A 19483-nucleotide genomic window follows, 5' to 3' on the forward strand; every position below is an offset into this window, starting at 1 on the left:
ACAGTTACTCTGGACACTTACAGTTACTCTGGACACTTACACTCTGGACACTTACAGTTACTCTGGACACTTACAGTTACTCTGGACACTTACAGTTACTCTGGACACTTACAGTTACTCTGGACACTTACAGTTACTCTGGACACTTACACTCTGGACACTTACAGTTTCTCTGGACACTTACAGTTACTCTGGACACTTACAGTTACTCTGGACACTTACAGTTTCTCTGGACACTTACAGTTTCTCTGGACACTTACAGTTACTCTGGACACTTACAGTTACTCTGGACACTTACAGTTACTCTGGACACTTACAGTTACTCTGGACACTTACAGTTACTCTGGACACTTACAGTTACTCTGGACACTTACACTCTGGACACTTACAGTTTCTCTGGACACTTACACTCTGGACACTTACAGTTTCAACACAGAAACTTTTCAACGACGAGTCATAGGACCCTCATTCAGTTAGAAGCGACAGGTTTTATAAGTTGCGAAACCTGAAAAATGATATAATTAATTAAATGTTAACCATAGCACCTAATCTTACTTGAATTTTCCTCACCTTGACTGCGTACACGATTTTAGGAAATAAATTTCATACCTTGTTCAAACTTTTCATGTTTGTCGTTATCTGAAAGGTATATAAAGAACAAAGACTATATGTAAGATTATAAGTTTACCACAAAATAAAATTTAATAAATTACATACAAATTAAGTCATTGTAGATGTAGCAATTCCTTTATTTTTTACAAAGTTCCTGTTATTTGAAGATGGTGATTTTGAAAGGTCGCAGGTTTGATTTTTAATTTCCTGTTCCTGTAGTAAACCTAAAAATCGAGGAAGATATTCTAGCGAACAAACTCAATGAATTGAGGGATGGTTTTGAAAAGGGCCGTGGGAGTGACACGCAGAGAAGGCCAGCCCGGATGGTGTGTCTCATGCAGTCGCATAACTGTTGGCGAGGTGAGATATCCAATGTGAGGAAGCATGCTAAATAAATGAAAAGATGAGGCGACCGAGCTGCTATATATATGGCAGACTTTTAGGACCGCAGTTGACATAGAAAAGATGAAAAATGCCATTTTCTATGATTAATAAAATTTTTATGCAATTGACAATGTATTCGTCCTGTTCACATGTTAGTAAAATTTATTTATGTTCTTGTTTATAGGTTGCATGTTTGTATAGTATAAGTATCCGTTCCAATTAGTTACTAGTTGTTAAAATTACTTTAGCTAATATTTTTCCATTTTTTATATTTTTCTCATGAGATTTTGTATTTATTACTTTCATCTTCAGGATATGTCTTTCTATTACTTGAGCTGTTTTCAACATATTTCATGTAATTTTTCACGAGCTTTTTAATAGTGCTTAATTTATTGCACCACTTTGGCTAATCGCAGCACCACGTTAGCAGACAGCAAAGTAACATGATTGGTCAGTTCGAAGAATCACTGTTAAGCTCTAGCCCGCCTGCTTCTGTAGCATAAATACTGTCACAATTGTTAGAGAAATCAGTTTGTGTTTTGTTCCCTGCAGAGACATGTGGATATATTACTTCAATAAAATTGTTTATTCGTTGGAGAAATGTTATCACGTTCTGATTGTCAGTTAAGTTACTGACAGCAATCTGGGAGAAGGCTGCAATGATGATTAAAACTACATAGTTATTGTTCTTACAAAGAGTTTAGTTCCCTCATGTTGAATCCAGCAGGTTGTTTTGTAGAAGTGTTAGGTTCGGCGCACTGATGGTTTCAGCAGACCCCTGGTGAGTTGGTCTCAAGAACCTATCACAGATATGCCAAAAGTGATAGTTGTCCACCAGTTGTTCTTGGGCCACTCAAAACAATTTTGGTTTATTCCCGACAATTTAGGGTCATATGGTTTGCTAATAATAAAGCCTCGACTCTAATACCTTGACTTGGAACAAAATTTTGCGTAGTTATTTACATGTAGCTAAAATGTTCTAAGGTAATGTGTACAATGGGTTTGCTAGCATTTTTTGCAGTCAAGCTCATTGCTCAAACATACTTTGGTATCTACCAAGACTCACTTCCTCCTCGTTCTGTCTTTCAATGTAGAATGCATTATAAGCCTATTGTCGAGTACATGTATGTACGCTACTATTCGTAATGTACAGATGGGCTGCTCTGGTTGTAACGAACTCGGAGTTGTCAGACCTTCGGAGACCGTTCGATCATGTAGCTTGAGCGACTAGACATGTTCTGTTATTTGTAGCTTCGTGCGGGCATGAATAGATGTGTTCAAAGACCTCGAACTTTTTTACAACCCAAGGCTTGAAAGTATAGTGAACAAAACATTAATTATTAGGTCATTAACAAGTATCTAAAATCATCCGTTTACTGACCTACTTTCTTACACTGTGTTGTAACTAAAAACTGCACTGCTATGGGCACTGGACTACATTTGTCTCAAGCACCGCACCTGCCGGGTTAACAAGCACGCTTCTCGTTTTGCTGTCTGTGTTAAAATGGTAATTAATAGCTATTAGGTTTATTATTATGTTGTCGTTTTATCTGCTGTTTTAACAAAAAAGTTCATGGTGTTTGTTATTTAGTTATGCGATTTGCATGATTGCTTTAGACAAGCGGTATAATCAGATCGCGCAAAGTATTTGTACCCTACAAAACTTACTAGTTTTACTACTAGTTGTTTTTTATTATTGGACGATTATGGTGTGAATATTGTTACAAGTTTACTAGTAAATTACTAATTTACGCCGAGCAAATTTCCAGGATCAAGTCGTAGCAGGTGTGTATGTAACTATGAGTGCAACAAAATGCGTAGCATGTTTTCTCGTGACATGTAAACTCTAATTGACCAAGTTGAATATAATATGCAAACTATGCTTAATAATAAGATTTTATTCATTTGAAAAGGCTCTCGGTAGCTCGATACGTTAATCAACACAATTATAGAGTCTTATTAGGGGTAGTGTTAAATTTTGCGCTGCTGCATTATGTGTTAAAAGCGATCGCTTTTTCAAGTGTTTATTATAGTTGACAGTCTTGTACTGATAAGGCCTACTAAATTTGCACCAAACAAATTCGGGTAATTTCAGATTGAATTTGGGTGAATACTTAAATGCTCTATAGTTGCACCTAATACAAGCCTAACTAGCATATTAAAAAAAAATTTTAGTTTCACACAGCTAAGCACTATTTTGAAAACGGCTAAAACAATCTTATTTTAAATATTTGCTATCAATGTGTACCTGAAAAAACTTCCTTTCAATGAACCCCTTTATTCCATCATAATTAGAATACAGTGCAGCTTCTGTTTCCAAATGTCACAGATCGTGAGCAAATTAGAAGTAATTAATAGTTAAAACAAATAATTTAATATTTCTTTACTTTGTACCTCTGATAAAAATTCAGAGCCTAAATGCCATAGAGATAAACCGAGGAAACCTGACGATGCAGCTCAGTTCCAAACTAATGTTCTCCCTCATTATTTTTAGTATTCAACTGTTTTATGTAGACCATATTGAAAGTGTACATGTCAGTATGTGAATATGTGATTTGCTGCTAGTTCATGATCTACAAACAAAACATGCAACTGATACTGAGATATTGTTTTCTTAGTTGGACCATATAGATGCATTTGGATATATATATTGGTGAGATACTTCGAAAATGTCTAGCTTCAAGTTGACATGAATTTATTGCTTTGAATTGATTTTAGGCTCCACCATGTTACGCAGATTTGGGAAAGAAAGCATTGGACCTTCATACTAAAGACTTCCGTGAGTAACCCGAACTGATCACGAATGCCATATGTAGCCTATTTCAAATCTTGCTTTGCTACTTGGGAAAGGAAACTATCATACATTGTACCATCATACCGATTTTATGTTCATTTGTAGATCCTGGATTGGTAAAATTTCAGGCTAAAACAAAGTCAGTCGATGGACTAAAGTTTAGCACTGGGGGTCAGAGAGATATGGAAAGCGGGAAGATGTTGGCCGGCAGCGAGGTTACCTTCAACTGGCCAGATTACGGTAGAATATTGGTTTAATATTCATAGGATGGCTTGCATTGGGCTTTGATTTGTATGGGCTCGGACAATACAATTATTGTTGATTCTGTTTTATCTCTCGGCGCCTACAATATATTTCTTCATAAAAACCACTGTCAGTTGTGTACATGTTAGAAACCTTCACAACAGCCTGTGACAGCAATGAAATTAACCATTTCAAGATTGGAATTAATTTTCCCATTACAGAGGTCATAAGTAATTTCATTTTACTAAAAATAGTAATTTAACAATTTGCAATTTAAATATTGTCCATCAAGTTTTGCTGAATTGTTGCTTTTAACAAACTTTTGCATTGCTAAAATCTTCATAGCTATAAAAATAAGTAATGTTGAACACTTTCTCTAAGAACTTTGTATCATGATCACTATTTTTGGTTTGTGCAATTCTCCAACTAACCATAATGTGGCTATAGCACTCTTGCAGTTGAAAGAGAGTTCAAATTCAGTGATTGCAAAGATTCTTTGTTTTCTAAATTCTTAAAAATTCTAACATTTTAACATTCACGTTTTTTCTTTCACAACTTCTAATCGTAATTTCTAGCTAATGTACAACCTTAGTTCATTGCTAGTAGGCATTGCTAGGCAAACCCAAAAAAATGTAAAATGGCTGCGCAAAGATTTTTTGTTTCAAAAGATGAAAACATCTGCTTAGAGTCAATTACTTACATACAGTCAATGTTCAATGAAGTTCATGTTCACATGTATTAGCGAATTTACGAAAAGACGTAAATGCCTGACAACCAATTGTAAAAGAATGTTTTCCTGTTAAAATAATATGTTGTTACTTTTAGTTTTTTTATATTTCATCTCAATATATCAACATTATTGAATTTTAGTTGCTTGTTTCTGCACAATGAAATGGCCCGTCGTACTGTATTCAATGAGTGAAGTCAGGTTATTTTCAAAGTAAGCATGTGATTGAGTAAGTAACCTTACCGATGTCTGCTAACCCATTTGACGCAGTTGTCATCACACGACCCTTCAAAACACAACTTGTGGTGTCAGTGTAGTTTTTGTCTTGTACATTGGCAGTTTTATATGCATTTCAGGCCTGAAGTATGTTGAGAAATGGAATACAGCTAATGACTTGGTAGTCGACATGTCACTCGAAGACAAGTTGCTTGAAGGTGCCAAAGTATCATTTGTTTCCTCCATTAACCCAACAACAAAGAAGAAAAAGGGAACTGTGAAAACATCGTACAAGAGTGAATATTTTAACGGCAATGTCGATGTAGACTTAGACTATGGTGGTCCAGTCATAAAAAGTTCACTGGTAGGAGGGTAAGTAGTAACAACTTTTAATGGAGAATCTTGCTATTTAATAATCATTTACACACTCATAAGTTTATGATGTTTGCCTGAGGCTTTACACAGTCATCACAGTTTTACACATAATTTTGTCGATTGCTAGTCTAACAAAATATATGTGTTTGCGTCTGTTTACTTCCAAAATATACTTTTTCAATTCAAATTCCAAAGCATGAAACCTCTATAAGTTTTTATAGTAAGATAATTCTACAAAACCTATTTTTCCCCATGCACACATTTCATCAGCTGGTAGTATAAGCGAGTACAAGTGGTGAAACAAGCCGTTTCTTTATTCTGAGTGACAGCAGTAATTACACCTATATCATAGCTCTTTAACCTCTTAGTCATCATGCAAGCTAGTCATGACTATGCAGTTTCCAATACGCTATACTAATGTTATTGACACCATCTGCAGTTGCCTTTAGTCGCTTTATATTATGCGCACAGTGCTCACTCAACATTCCTTTAGCTTGCAACTCATAGAGAAACTTTTATTTTTATTCAGAAGAAATTCGTTATAGGAATGTTTTCCATTTCAAGGGTTTGTGCGGTTTGTTTCTTGTCGGTTTAGTCTCAACCTAGTCCACCGCCTATACTCCACCATTTTAGGTATAACGGCTGGTTTGCTGGATACCAGATGAGTTTGAATGCTTCCAAAAAGGCTCTCACGGACAACAATTTTGCACTGAGTTATGATGGTGGTGACCATATACTCCATGCAGCAGCGTAAGCATATTGTTCAGTCTGCCAATACCCATGTTCGTCTGTTTCTCCTCACCTGGTCATTTCAAAGTCTCTAGCATGCAATGATCAATTCACAAAGCTATCTGTTGCAATTTACTTTGAGGTTATCAATTGATATGTGACATAATTCTCATTTTACCTGTCACACCTTTGCAGCATTGCTGTCGTTTGCAGCATTGCTATCGCTACTGCCTACCAATTGTTATAGCTAACTTATCTATATAGTTGGTGTACGCTACCTAAATTAAGAATTATGATAGGCTAATTTTTCATCATTTTGCTGTAAGATGTTGCTTTTCTTACAATACTTTAAAGCCATGACCTTGCGCCTACCGAAGCCAACCAAAGTTTCTAATGAACTGTGACAAAAGTCCGGAAATTGACATTTTTCGAACTACTTTTTGTTCGGTCATCGCGTGATTCCATTTATATTCTGTGATTTTTACCTGTTCATAAATACGCAGTTCATGGGTGACATTAAATGCCATTTCACAACCAAATAATGTGAATATTGGATTCACTAATGATATGTTCTCCAATCAAGTGCAAGCTTCGGTTATGCCTAGCTGAACCAATTTAAACATGAACAAAGCCTTTCGGTTGCAAGTTTTTACACTTCATTCACATCAGCTCTATTTTTCAACTGAAGCTTCCGACGTCAAAAGCGTCTCTCTGGTTGATGTGTGGCCACCCCTGTAGGTCCTTTGTCATGTGGTACCAGTCACTAATCACTCCTCACCTTTACAACTCCCTTAGTCATCACTATGGTGGCAAAACACGTGTGTGCTGATAACTCCCATTTGCTGGCACTTAGCAACGACTACTAGTTAAGGCAGATCAAATTCAGATATTGGAACTGGTTGTGAGGCTCAGTCTAAGACAGCTAAGGCACTTGACTGAATTTATGATTTATTGCCTAGTAGTTATTGCTTTCTACTACACAATTTTTCTTTCTTGCCTTATGTCAGCTGGCCACTTCAACATATTATAGTTTTCTAACAAGCTTATTGTAGCTGTGAAACTGTTTCATTTTGATGTATGGCAACCTGCTTGACAAAGTTAGTTTACTTTCTTGCTGTTCTGATTATCAGCTGTAATGTACAGATCTCGGTAGTCATTTACAACCCTAGTACTACAGGAGGGTTTTGAGTCTCACCATCATAATCAAATCTAGAAAACGACATGGTCCATTATTGTAATCATGGAAGAAATAATTTGAAATGGTTACTAGTTAAAACTAGTTATTACACTCTCTATGTGCTGCACTACAGATGTAGGTGTATTATATGGATAACATTGCAAGAGAATTAATGAAATAAGGTGGTTCAATAAATCAACTCCATTTTTGATGATGTTGTAATGTGGTTACAGAGCCTATAAGGTAAGCCATTATCAGATCCATGTATAATTATTATGGTTCTGCAATACATGAAATACCCTAACAAAACTTGTACCACATCGGTGCCTAAATAATATCCTTCTTATCTACTGGTAAAAAGGTTTTGTGTTATAATATTTGCTGCTGGGTTTTGGTCATCATATTGCTATAGATGGAGTCCTCCCTAGTAGTATATTATAGACATAATTCAATTAGCGATTTCTAACTACACAAATAGCCTGGGATATCATGAGCCTTTTCATGTCTGATAAATACGTAATTACCTAAATGCCATGATTATACAGAATCATAAGAATCATGAGTCTTTTGCAGGACATGCAAGCTGTGTTACTAACCTTTTATTAGACAAACACAATTATTAAGATGGTACCATTATATGCTTCTCCAAATGAATTAATATTCTTTTCTGTTCCATTTTGTTTGATGAGTAATCTTGGTTTGCAGTAAGAATGGAGTAGATTTCCGTGGCTCTTACTTCCATAAATACAGTCCTGAAATTGAACTCGGTCTGGCTGGTGAATTCTCTTCAGCAACCAAAAGAACCCAGGGCGGCGCTATTCTCAAATACATTGCTTCTGAGGACACCTCCATGAAGGTCAAAGTTGGAATAGTTGGCCTTTTAGGGCTATCTGTACAGCAGAAGCTCACTCAGAGTGAGTATTCATTACAGCCAATTACTACTTAGGTGTAAAACTTGTGCTAGGGGTTAATTGCTCTGCCAGCCAACCCATAATTGTGCTCGTTGGCTTTCGTTATTTCCTATAAAAAAAATTTTACTGTTTCTATGATAAAACATCAGCAAGTTGAAATTTATATAGTATTCCCTTTTGATATTCGCATTAGATTTTGCACCAAGAGCGTTTGTAATTTGTTTGCAGGTACAAACCTCACTCTCTCAGCTCTCATAGATGCCAAGAACATTACAGCTGGTGGCCATAGAGTTGGAATGAGTCTGGAGTTTGAACAATAAGACTGCCCAAGAAGCTTCATTTACACGCGTGTCAGTGTTTAAGCTGTCGTATTTGATGACTAGTGGCTAGGCCAAAACTAGGTTCATATTTATAATTTATGTGACTGAACCTTAAAAGATCTGGTCCTGCGGGTCTCTATTTCAGAGCATAAAATTGAATGGACTGTATTGTATTCCTTTTGTGTATATTTGGATACGTGATCTTGTAGTGCATTATTGCCTCGAAACTTTTTCACCTGATATTTTGGTACGCACCATATTTCTTTTCATAGCTGATTAATAAAGGTAATTAGTGATTCAAACAATACTGTAACACAATGTTATATTCGCTGTAGTCAGCATTTCAACGCCTCATCAGACATATCTCCTCCATTGTCTCTCATCCGCTTGTCAGTCAATGCACTACAAAACAAGATTTTCTAGTTTTAGTGCAGCTTAGACCTGAGATCTTGAGTACATCAAAAAATTTCAAAACCATATATAGCTATTAAACCTGGAGTTTATAGAGAGATTTACTAACACAAAGCTGTGAGTGTCATTCTTAGTCAGGTTCTTGGTGAGATGACTCAACACCAACTGATGCAGTCATAACACTTAGAACTATAAATGTAGCAAATACTCTTGAAAATGCGTCAGTTGAAGTAATCATAACCTGTCTAATGGTTAAAATGCATGGCAGCGTAGTTAAGCTAATCCAATCGACATAACCAACATAAAGCCATGTTGAAATGCCAGGCAGTATAGAGTTATGTTAAAATAATTGCCAGCATAAAAGTACGTTCACACTATAAACTACTCAAGAAACCATGAGTATTTACTTTTAGCTATATGTATCACAAGGTAAGTGTTAACTACTGGGAAAGTTGGCGAAAAGAGCATTAGGCCAATGACATTTATACAAAATTTTACATTATTTCATTCACATTTATGCATGAAGAATCAGTAAATGCTTTATTACCATAATCAATATCAACTACAACGTAATAATGTTTAACAATTTTATCTCACAACTGTTTATCAGAGTTCGCTATGATAGGGTTCTACCTAAATAATTCCACGACCAAACACGAGCGAAGCGATTGTTTGGGAGGTTTATGATAAATGCATATGCGCACACAACTCCCCAAAATTATTCATCAACAGCCGTCGCAAACCCTTGTACCGAAATCTCATCAACAAATTTAACCATTTTTCAATGGAGTCATTTAAGTATAATAACGATACAAAACACATAAACCTATTTAAATGTTACCAAGTTTTTATTATTTGTAGAAAATTTCCTAAACCTTACCCATCTGATCGGATTATACATAAAAAGACAGATTAATTCGGCCTAAAATCGTTATTAAAACTTGACAAGCCTTATTTTTATCAAAATTAAGACCGGCAAACGAAAAGCCGAACGACAGAGAATAGAACCACTAAGTCGTGCGCTTTTCAAGGAAAAAAACGTGCACATTTCACCAGTCTATAGCATTGTCGAATTGCCGAAGGTTTCTGTAATTAACGTACAAGTACTGAAAAGTTATCGTTTCATTTTTGCCGATTTCAAAGTAACTGACATTTTGGACACTTGGGAGTACTTTGGTATTCCAACTGATGTCCAAAGCAGTGAAAGTAAAGGAAGTGGCGATAGTATTTTTTCAACGATCCTTATGAGATTATTACAATATTTAATTATAAGAATAATTATTCGATTTCATAAGATTTAATTATAAGAATAATTATTCGATTTTATAAGATTTAATTTTAAGAATAAGCATTCGAATTCACAAGATCAAAGTATATAGTGACTGATGTTGGGCAATATGTTACTGTTATTATTTTTTCTAAATAGTTTTGTTAAATAGATTTTCTAAAAATCTATATAAATATCACAACTTTTTGATATTGTTAGCTATGACATTTTGAAATGTAAACAAAATTGTGCATTGGTTTTCTATTATTACTGTATTACTATACTAATAATATTGGTTATTCTAATAATATCAGTGCCTTTTACTTCTAATATTGCATTTCTCTTATTGCGGGGAAGAGATATAAACATATAATCTTTTCTTTTTTCATTATTGCTGTTTGTTGTACATAATAACACCCAGTACATTACAGCTACCATTGCAGTTATCCTATTGCACTGCAGTGCCATTTGACTGCTAATATTGCATTTCTCAACCATCAGTACCCTTTCTTTTTTCCGATATCACTTTGGTCGTGGGCTGTATGACAGGGGAATTTCTAGTATAACATATCTGCTTGAATATTTGCTGTGAAAAGTTTTTGGCAGAATACAATAATTATTAGTAAAAAGTATGTAGTATAAATACCTATAGTTTTGTAGGCACACTTTACCACCAAATATTAATTTGACAGATTGTTAGTTATCATGTGTGTAATAATGAATAGACACAAATTGTATATTATTTACGTGCTTCGTACATATTGTGCGATGGATATTTCAATAATCCTCAGCCTGCCTGTATATATTTACTTAATTATTATGCGTTAGCAGCAAGGCATTTTTCAAGTAATTTTATATTTCTTGAAATTAGAACTTCAAATTGGACTCTGCTAATCATTCTGGTAATCATAGAATGTGTCCGCAGGAAATATAGACCTATTAACTATAGTATAGTTAATAGGTCTATGGCAGGTAACAACTGCCTAGTGTCTCAACTGAAAGTGCATGCTGGGTCTTCTAGCGACAATGGTTAGACCCAAGGTTTGAGACTAGAGCTAACAATCGATGACTTTTGACTAAGCTTTACTCTTGAGCTGATACTTACAGAGGACTTTTTGCTAACTGTAGTCTCTCACGCATATGGCTAACCATGAGCCGCTGATCAGTAATGTCTCTCTCCATGTATTCATCTATGAAAGTGTTTAATTCGGAGTTGTTTTCTTTCCTCACACTGAGAAACCTGTCAAGGCCAACACGGATGTATTAAATGAAGATGAGCAAACAATATAAGTATAGCTATCTCAGTATTCTATTCACTGATGCCTTAGTAGCATTCTAAGCACTGATGATTCTATAGACTGCCATATTAACACAGACATTAACGAAAACAGCATTTAGGTGAATTATAACAAGAGGTTCGGTACTCCCTCTGAGCAAGCTATGCCTTACTATCATGAATGTATCATGTGCAGGGCAATATAAAGTAGCTAAACCACATTTAAAAGGCTATTCTGTCAGCAGAACCTAGACACATCAATCGTTCAGCTTCGCTTTTGCTAAACCTTCCTTGCAACACAGTACAAAACCATTTGAAATTAATTGCAGCAACCGGTTTCCTTGTTTGATCTATTATGACAACAAATAACTAACTAGGTTCATTTTTATTTGGTCAAACCATGACGCATGTATGCAGATGACAGAACTTTTGCAATAGAGCAATATTAGATTAATTTCACAGAGTTTCTTAGAGAAGTAACTAATTTTAAGCGCTAAGTCTACAAGCCACTGAATTTCATGGTCATTCATTGCAAGAGCTGACATTTTGAGACGAGTTGAGTTGATATGGAAAATTGTGATGCTTATTGATTTATTGCTGCTGAATCTGCTCATTGGTAGTTATGAAGCAACAACTAGTTGTATTACTAATAATAAAGTATATACTCATGTGCAAGGTAAGGCATGATAATGAGGCGCCCATTAGATAATATAAACTGAGAGGTTGAATGCACTAGAATGTTGCTTTTATCTATCTGTATAATTTGGCTATCAAGCTGCCTCACAACTCACCTTATAAAGAAAAATGCCAGGGTAGAAACGTAGATAGCCAAGACTACCAAAATATACATCAAAGCCTGCTCATCATCTTCTGCATCTCCTGATCTGGTTGCATCATCACAATTTGTGACGTTCACCATCTACACACTTGCATCAGCTGTGCTTGAAGCCAGCTACTAAAAACTGGAAAGCATGTCGTAAAGCCGCAGAGGCTCTCACAAGAGGCTTCTTCAAAACTTATACTATACCAACAATCATTTATACTGCATCAAGGCGTTAACAGAAAAGTAGAGGTATCCCACAGGACAAGCCTGGCTATTGAATAAATACTTATGCCTACCTATACGCTGGCCGCGAGCGAGACCAGTACTGCTCTCTAACTGTCCACTGGAGTGAATCTGTCCAATACGAGATCATAGGCATCATTGATAATAAGCTGCTGCACTAATGGTGTTGATAATTGCATTTATTATAATGCTGAGGGGTCTCGCTACTACAGATATGTGAAGTCTCGCTCCTATAGATATGTGAAGTCTCGCTACTGCAGATTGTGAAGTCTGTCTACTGCAGATATGTGAAGTCTGTCTACTACAGATATATGAAGTCTCGCTACTACAGATATGTGAAGTCTCTCTCTTACAGATATGTGAAGTCTCGCTACTACAGATATGTGAAGTCTCGCTACTACAGATATGTGAAGTCTCGCTACTACAGATATGTGAAGTCTCGCTACTACAGATATGTGAAGTCTCGCTACTACAGATATGTGAAGTCTCGCTACTACAGATATGTGAAGTCTCGCTACTACAGATATGTGAAGTCTCGCTACTACAGATATGTGAAGTCTCGCTACTACAGATATGTGAAGTCTCGCTACTACAGATATGTGAAGTCTCTCTCTTACAGATATGTGAAGTCTCGCTACTACAGATATGTGAAGTCTCGCTACTACAGATATGTGGAGTCTCTCTCTTACAGATATGTGAAGTCTCGCTACTACGGATATGTGAAGTCTCGCTAATACAGATATGTTAAGTCTCGCTACTACAGATATGTGAAGCTTTGCTACTACAGATATGTGAAGCTTTGCTACTACAGATATGTGAAGCTTTGCTACTACAGATATGTGAAGCACTACCATCACTCAACCCCTTCTCCCATAGTTTGATAAGCGAGACACTTACACAAGATGAAAAAATATCTAACTTTTATTGCCATTCAGAAAATGTTGGAGGATCATCAAGATAGTTTGTGTGCTGTCAAAAAATGGAAATGAGTAAATCTCGATATCTATATAAAAACAGATGCATACCAAATTACTAATATTAAAAAATAATTCTTTACCAAAAAGTGTTTAAAAAAATTAATGGATGTCTGCCTAAAAAAGGTTTTGCTGAAAAATATTAATTTCTATAAGCTTATGTAGTATATCATAGCTGTAGCCTAATTACACATACACATATATGCTTTATTAATACAATAGGTATATCAATGCATTGCATTTCCAGATGTCGAATTGTTGCATTCTGTTTTTTCCACATCTGAATATGTTTGTTGGCTTCATAGATAATATTGTAATGCTGAATACAAACACAACACACAATATATATGTACATAGCGTTATATAAATAGTAATATTGATAGTAAACTTGGATGCTGTATATTGCATTCATATAATCAAGATTAAATGTTGTCAAGACGCTGATCAATGCTGTGTACCCTTTCAAGGCTTTAAAACTGCAAGTTTCAAAAAATGGCATAGGCTTTTATTGTTAATTTTTAATACATGTATCTTTTTTTTTTAAATTGCATAAATCTATCTTTGAATATCTCAATATTGACCTGATGTAGATAGTGTCAGCGTGAAATTATTACCAACTAATATGTTAACAATGTTAATATGTAGTGCTTGGTAAGCGAGGTGCTTTAATATACTCGTACCATAAGGCACGCTCTGCTCTAATCTTATAGACAGACACTAGTGCTCGCTGCGTGAGATCTGCTAGGCGCTATAGTGCAGCTAGCTGATTTCTTGACTAGTTACTGCTGACTTCAAGTCTGCATGTCTGTAGGCACTAAGGCTAGTTTCCCAGCAGGCAATTAGGCTGACATATCCGTGGATAGACTTAGCTCAGGTTCACTCAGCTGATCATGCGAGTCGTGTAAGTTAACGTCTGCCGAGACCGAGTTGTTACAACTATTTGAACCATGACTGCCATTATCTGCTGCTTCCAGCTCCGCTGGCACACCGGCATTCACAAAGTCTTCGACGTAAGAGTGGGCTAATTCTTTGGGCAATGGTTCTTCATCATCGGAATAGAGAAGTTGTGGAGGCTTGTGTTGTCTCTTGTACTCCAATGTCTGCAAAAACTGCTCGGTCGCTGATAATGTATTAACAAGTTCACGGTGAATTCTCTCTTTCATTGCCTTTATGTCTTCTTTCTCTGCAGAAGGTGGACATGGTAAGGGGGAGAGCGCTACGTCACTGCTCCCGCTACGCACATCATCAAGATCCCAACTTTGGCCAAAAGAATCCTCTGAATAGCTGAAGGAATGACTTGATGCTGCATTGGAAGCAGGAATAGCAGTAGGAATGTTTACATCCACGTGACTTGCAGGCAAACCCAAGGTCAATCTTCCTTGCGCCGAACTTCGTGATGATTTTCTACTGGTAACCGAGAGTCTCTTTTGTGAGAGGGTTATAGAGTTTCCTCTACTCACAGTCAGGGCGTTGGACTGACCATTACATAATTTGGAAGACTCCATTAGCGGCCTTTGTAAATTCTTGGGAGTAACCTTGGGTGGCGGTCTACCTTGTTTATTTCGTGAATGAGAGTTATCTCCCTTTATTATATTATTTTTGAAGTTGGTTAGAGCCTCTTTAGGTACGGTGATAGATAAGAACGTCTTAGAGCCAGACAGTCCATTTGGTGTTATAGTTGGTGTTGATTTAACTAAATTTCGTTTCGTAAAAGGCTGATAAGCAGGTTTTGTTAAATTTTTTCCACGCTCTTTAGTATCCGTAAATCGTTCAACCGCGACAGCCTGAAACGAAGGGAGAAACATCAGTCAGCAAAAAAACCGACTAATATCTTTAAAAAAAATTACACCTATTCGCTAAGGTGAATCTATTCTTGTAAAATGAATACAACCAGTCAGTTTGTCTATAGTTGAATGCTTGTGAAGGAATCTCTTTCAAACAATACCTTTATCTACCATTTAATCGTGATACCAAACATGCAAATTCGATTTTAGCGGAACAAGACTAATCAACCAGCTTAAAAATGGAGCGAGTGTTTAAGAGTTTTGAGTCCGATAAGAGTTTCGATTCCGATATTGTTCAGGTAGGAGTAAGCGGGTTTTATTCACTCCAACTTGCTGTACTTTTAGCAAGTGAATAACGGCAAAAAACCTCTTAGGTGTGTAGCTCGCTGATTGGTTAATCTATGGAAAACTACAACACAATTTATATTGAAAGATCTATTGAACTGGTGAGAGAGCAGCTGGTTTTGTATGATCTAATCAACTCTGATTACAAAAAACTTCTGTAAAATTTAATAACTGGACGGAGTTGTAGAAATACTCAAGACAATGGAATTATTGCTTTTTAATAAAAGCTTGCTATTGTGTTGATATCTTTACGGGTGGTTTGGAGTACATGTTGCAAAGCTTTATGGATAAATAAAAATATCTGCCTAATACGCAGGGATAAAAGCAGTTACCGAAAATATGATTAAGGATGAGACAAATGCAATTTTCAATATATCATCCTTTCACATGGAATAATACCTACATGTACATGTATGGCTTAGTATTATTAGCTTACATTATGGCTGTATGTATGTTTTTTGCATACTACAGTACATACTACAGTACATACTACAGTACATACTACAGTACATACTACAGTACATACTACAGTACATACTACAGTACATACTACAGTACATACTACAGTACATACTACAGTACATACTACAGTACATACTACAGTACATACTACAGTACATACTACAGTACATACTACAGTACATACTACAGTACATTGCATTACAAACAAAATGACAAGTTTTTTACAAATTTTGATACTGATTCTCCACAAAATTGATATTTTATTGAAAATAAAATCTTTCATGAACGAGCATTTACATATTTATTGAAGATGTCAGTAGCAATAAAATTTTATTTGTGATAATGTAGAACTGCAGGCAGCTGAAATATACACTGCGTTTATCCGAGCAACAGCTAGAGTAAACTGTGAACACTGCATACTATAAATGTACCTTCACACCGGGTGCTGACTCCTCAGCTTCTCTTGAGTTAGCCTCAGGTTCATGCAAGACCGCGTATGACGGCATCGTGCATTGCCTCACTATGTGCGCTCTGACATTCGCAGGCAAACTGGGTGTCTTAATCTTGCTCAGAGGCTTCGCGGTTGACTTGAGAGGAAACTTAGATAGATTTTTCTTTCTTTGAACTTCTGTTCCAATAGCTTGGCTTGATTCATCTACTAATTTGGACTCAATCAAGGGGGACACTTTTTCTTTATCGACTTTCTCGCTGCCTTTTAGAGGTAGCTCTACCTCTTTAGACTCTTTGGATATCTCAGGGACTCTCTTTTCTAAATCTTGATAGATCTGTGAAAGGGTTTAATAAACCAAAGATGAGAGAACTGAACATAAAAAGTTTTCTTTAAAACATTCGTATCCAGCATATTTAAAACCCTTAATTTGATAGCCAATCTACAATTAAGGAAAGACTACGGTGATTTAAGAGAACTTTCAAAACTACCTTCTTGAACAAAAGTAACCGTTTACTTGGCAGCAGATGCAATCTTCTAAACCCAGCACAGAGTTGGCTACAACGGCTTTACAAAACTGGCAATTACGAAAACGAAAATAATTTTAGGCATGTTTTTATTGTCACTTTTAATCGTGGCAGAAATCGTTGTCAACTGTAACTAGAAATAAACTTCATAAACAAACTTCTCAATTTAAAATAAAATTAGCTTAGTACAAAGAGCATGGCACAAATGCTTTTCTTTTTAGTATAAAAACGCTGCATTTATTGGTTGTTTTCTCATGACATTAACCCATTTTTAAACAAACTGTCTTTTCTGTCACTTTAAAAAGTAAAAATTCTGAAAAGCAAATCGTCAAATAAAGTTGCATGTGATTTACTTTATGCCCTTAACTCTTGGTAGCTATGTACATCATCAGCCTGAAGAAAGCAAGTGCTAGTAAACAGAATGCTACTAAAACACAGCAGCTGGTAAATTGGTATATTAAACCATTTCTGCTTTGTATATTTTTGATTACGAACCTGAGGCATGCAGACTTTTAAGAGACTAACTCTATATGACTTTTACATATTTCGATGTTATCTCTATGTACTGTAAGTTCAAATAAAGGTTAGCTACATGACCACATGACTGCTTATGCGTTAACTATGCACCAAAAAACGATGCATGCTAAACATCTAATTTAAAAGAACATTCATAATTGAATACATCAACTCAGGAGCTATCTACTTGAGTTGTAACTCAAATCGCTAGTGAATCTATATATGCATATAAATCTCAAAATTTGTGCGTCATCTGTAATTCTGCGAATCGATGTGTACAGCTATATTTATTTAAACCTTTCTCATTCTAAAATATTTATTTAAATATTTTAGAATGAAAAACTCGACTCATGTGGGATTTGAACTCACAAAGATAACCACCACAAGATTCAAACCCTGTACATAACCACTGAGCTACACAGTCATTAATAATAAGAAGCTACACAACTACACATTTTCTTGCAGATCATAACCACAAAATGTACTAAAGTTATTGTAGGTGATTGATCTACAATAACTTTAGTGCATTGTTAACCTCTAGTGCATTGTTAGTAACTATAGTTACTAAGGTTAACGTATTGTTTTGTTACTATTTTTTAATGATGATGATTTTGATGATTTTTACTAAGAGGTGATTGCATTAGACAATCACTATGGGTTTCTATACCACTCTATTATGTCTATCTGATACTTTTGCCTTATGATGCCAGCACTGAAACAAACGAAAATCGTATAATTGTACACCAAATAATTTTTCATTGTAATCATGGTAAAATAGATGATATTTAGCAAATACTTGCTAATGATTTCACATTTATATCTAAACCCCTTGACAGTTTTACTTTTCCCCAATTTAGTTCAACAAAACACTTCTTGAATTATATAAAATTGAAACGTTACAGTCGTTTGAAAATGTTTGAAAACCTTTACAGTTGTTTTATTTTTTCTCTTAACTCATTTGAAACGCAAAAAACACTTTTCTCATAATATGAAGGTTAAAAGTTACAATGGTAAATAATGTATAAATTTTTTTTCTGTCCAAAGACTTTTATTACCCAGGCAATGCCAGGCATTCACCTAGTCCTGTCATAAAACAGAAAACATGACACCTTCCATAGTTCATTGCTTCCTGAAGCCGTTTACAAAAATTCACAATTCGAATTTTATTTAAAATGTATGGCTTCTCACCTGCTCCTTTTCTAAATTAGATATAGAATGTGATATCTCAAGCTTTGTGATGGGGGTCTTACGACCGCAGAGGCCAACAGTTTCAGCCTGTTCTTGGCAGACAATGAAGCCTGAGGGCCTTCTGGCTGAATGAGCCGGGGTGTATGGCCGTGACGAGTAATCCTTATGAAAGACCACTGGTGTCGTTTCACTCATACTCTGACAGCAAACAAATATGTCCACTTACACACTAATCGCTGCTACAATTCTAATAAACGAGAAGTCATTTCCTGTAGTCACACATGAAAGATCAAAATTATGTTGCGTCTAACAAAATTATTGACTGATTACCTTTGGAGTCTCTTCTGTCTTTGGCCCACATACTGGGATAACTTTGTTTACATGTGCAGCTTGTTCAAAGCAAAGTGGGATAAGGGAGCCGGCTTCTTCACTCTCCAATCTAATAAGAACCGGAACAAATATACTGCGGATATCTAATAAGAACCAGGACAGATATACTTAAGATATCTAATAAGAACCAGGACAGATATACTTAAGATATCTAATAAGAACCAGGACAGATATACTGAAGATACCTAATAAGAACCGGGACAGATATACTGAAGATACCTAATAAGAACCAGGACAGATATACTGAATATATCTAATAAGAACCAGGACAGATATACTGAAGATATCTAATAAGAACCAGGACAGATATACTGAAGATATCTAATAAGAACCAGGACAAA

General features: G+C 35.7%; 4 protein-coding genes across 5 annotated transcripts; 2 read left to right on the forward strand and 2 right to left on the reverse strand.

Moving 5' to 3' along the window:
* Window positions 1-2403: 2403 nt before the first annotated feature.
* LOC137395137 (voltage-dependent anion-selective channel protein 2-like) lies at window positions 2404-8795 on the forward strand. Its single transcript, XM_068081953.1, has 7 exons — window positions 2404-2503; window positions 3715-3775; window positions 3896-4030; window positions 5117-5348; window positions 5985-6101; window positions 7963-8171; window positions 8397-8795. The coding sequence occupies exons 1-7, from the start codon at window positions 2501-2503 to the stop codon at window positions 8486-8488; spliced, it is 849 nt and encodes a 282-aa protein (XP_067938054.1). The 5' UTR covers window positions 2404-2500; the 3' UTR covers window positions 8489-8795.
* Window positions 8713-12619, reverse strand: LOC137395143 (uncharacterized). Of its 2 annotated transcripts, XM_068081966.1 has the most exons (4): window positions 12562-12619; window positions 12234-12404; window positions 11272-11406; window positions 8713-8890 (listed from the first exon to the last, which is right to left on the reverse strand). In XM_068081966.1, exons 2-4 carry the CDS (start codon window positions 12359-12361, stop codon window positions 8824-8826), a joined length of 330 nt encoding a protein of 109 aa, XP_067938067.1. In that variant the 5' UTR covers window positions 12362-12404; window positions 12562-12619; the 3' UTR covers window positions 8713-8823. The 2 variants fall into 2 exon arrangements, 1 of the variants encoding a protein (XP_067938067.1); XR_010978450.1 differs by lacking the exons at window positions 11272-11406; window positions 12234-12404; window positions 12562-12619 and adding exons at window positions 9009-9088; window positions 9447-9533.
* Window positions 12620-12819: 200 nt separating this feature from the next.
* Window positions 12820-13242, forward strand: LOC137385853 (FMRF-amide neuropeptides-like). The gene has a single exon (XM_068072431.1). The coding sequence runs from the start codon at window positions 12820-12822 to the stop codon at window positions 13240-13242; it is 423 nt and encodes a 140-aa protein (XP_067928532.1).
* An 877-nt stretch (window positions 13243-14119) lies between these two features.
* Window positions 14120-19185, reverse strand: LOC137385340 (uncharacterized). The gene is made up of 4 exons (XM_068071789.1): window positions 19083-19185; window positions 18753-18950; window positions 16505-16858; window positions 14120-15266 (listed from the first exon to the last, which is right to left on the reverse strand). The coding sequence occupies exons 2-4, from the start codon at window positions 18945-18947 to the stop codon at window positions 14322-14324; spliced, it is 1494 nt and encodes a 497-aa protein (XP_067927890.1). The 5' UTR covers window positions 18948-18950; window positions 19083-19185; the 3' UTR covers window positions 14120-14321.
* Window positions 19186-19483: the final 298 nt, after the last annotated feature.

This window comes from Watersipora subatra, chromosome 1 (assembly GCF_963576615.1).
Source record: "Watersipora subatra chromosome 1, tzWatSuba1.1, whole genome shotgun sequence".
NCBI lineage: Eukaryota > Metazoa > Bryozoa > Gymnolaemata > Cheilostomatida > Watersiporidae > Watersipora > Watersipora subatra.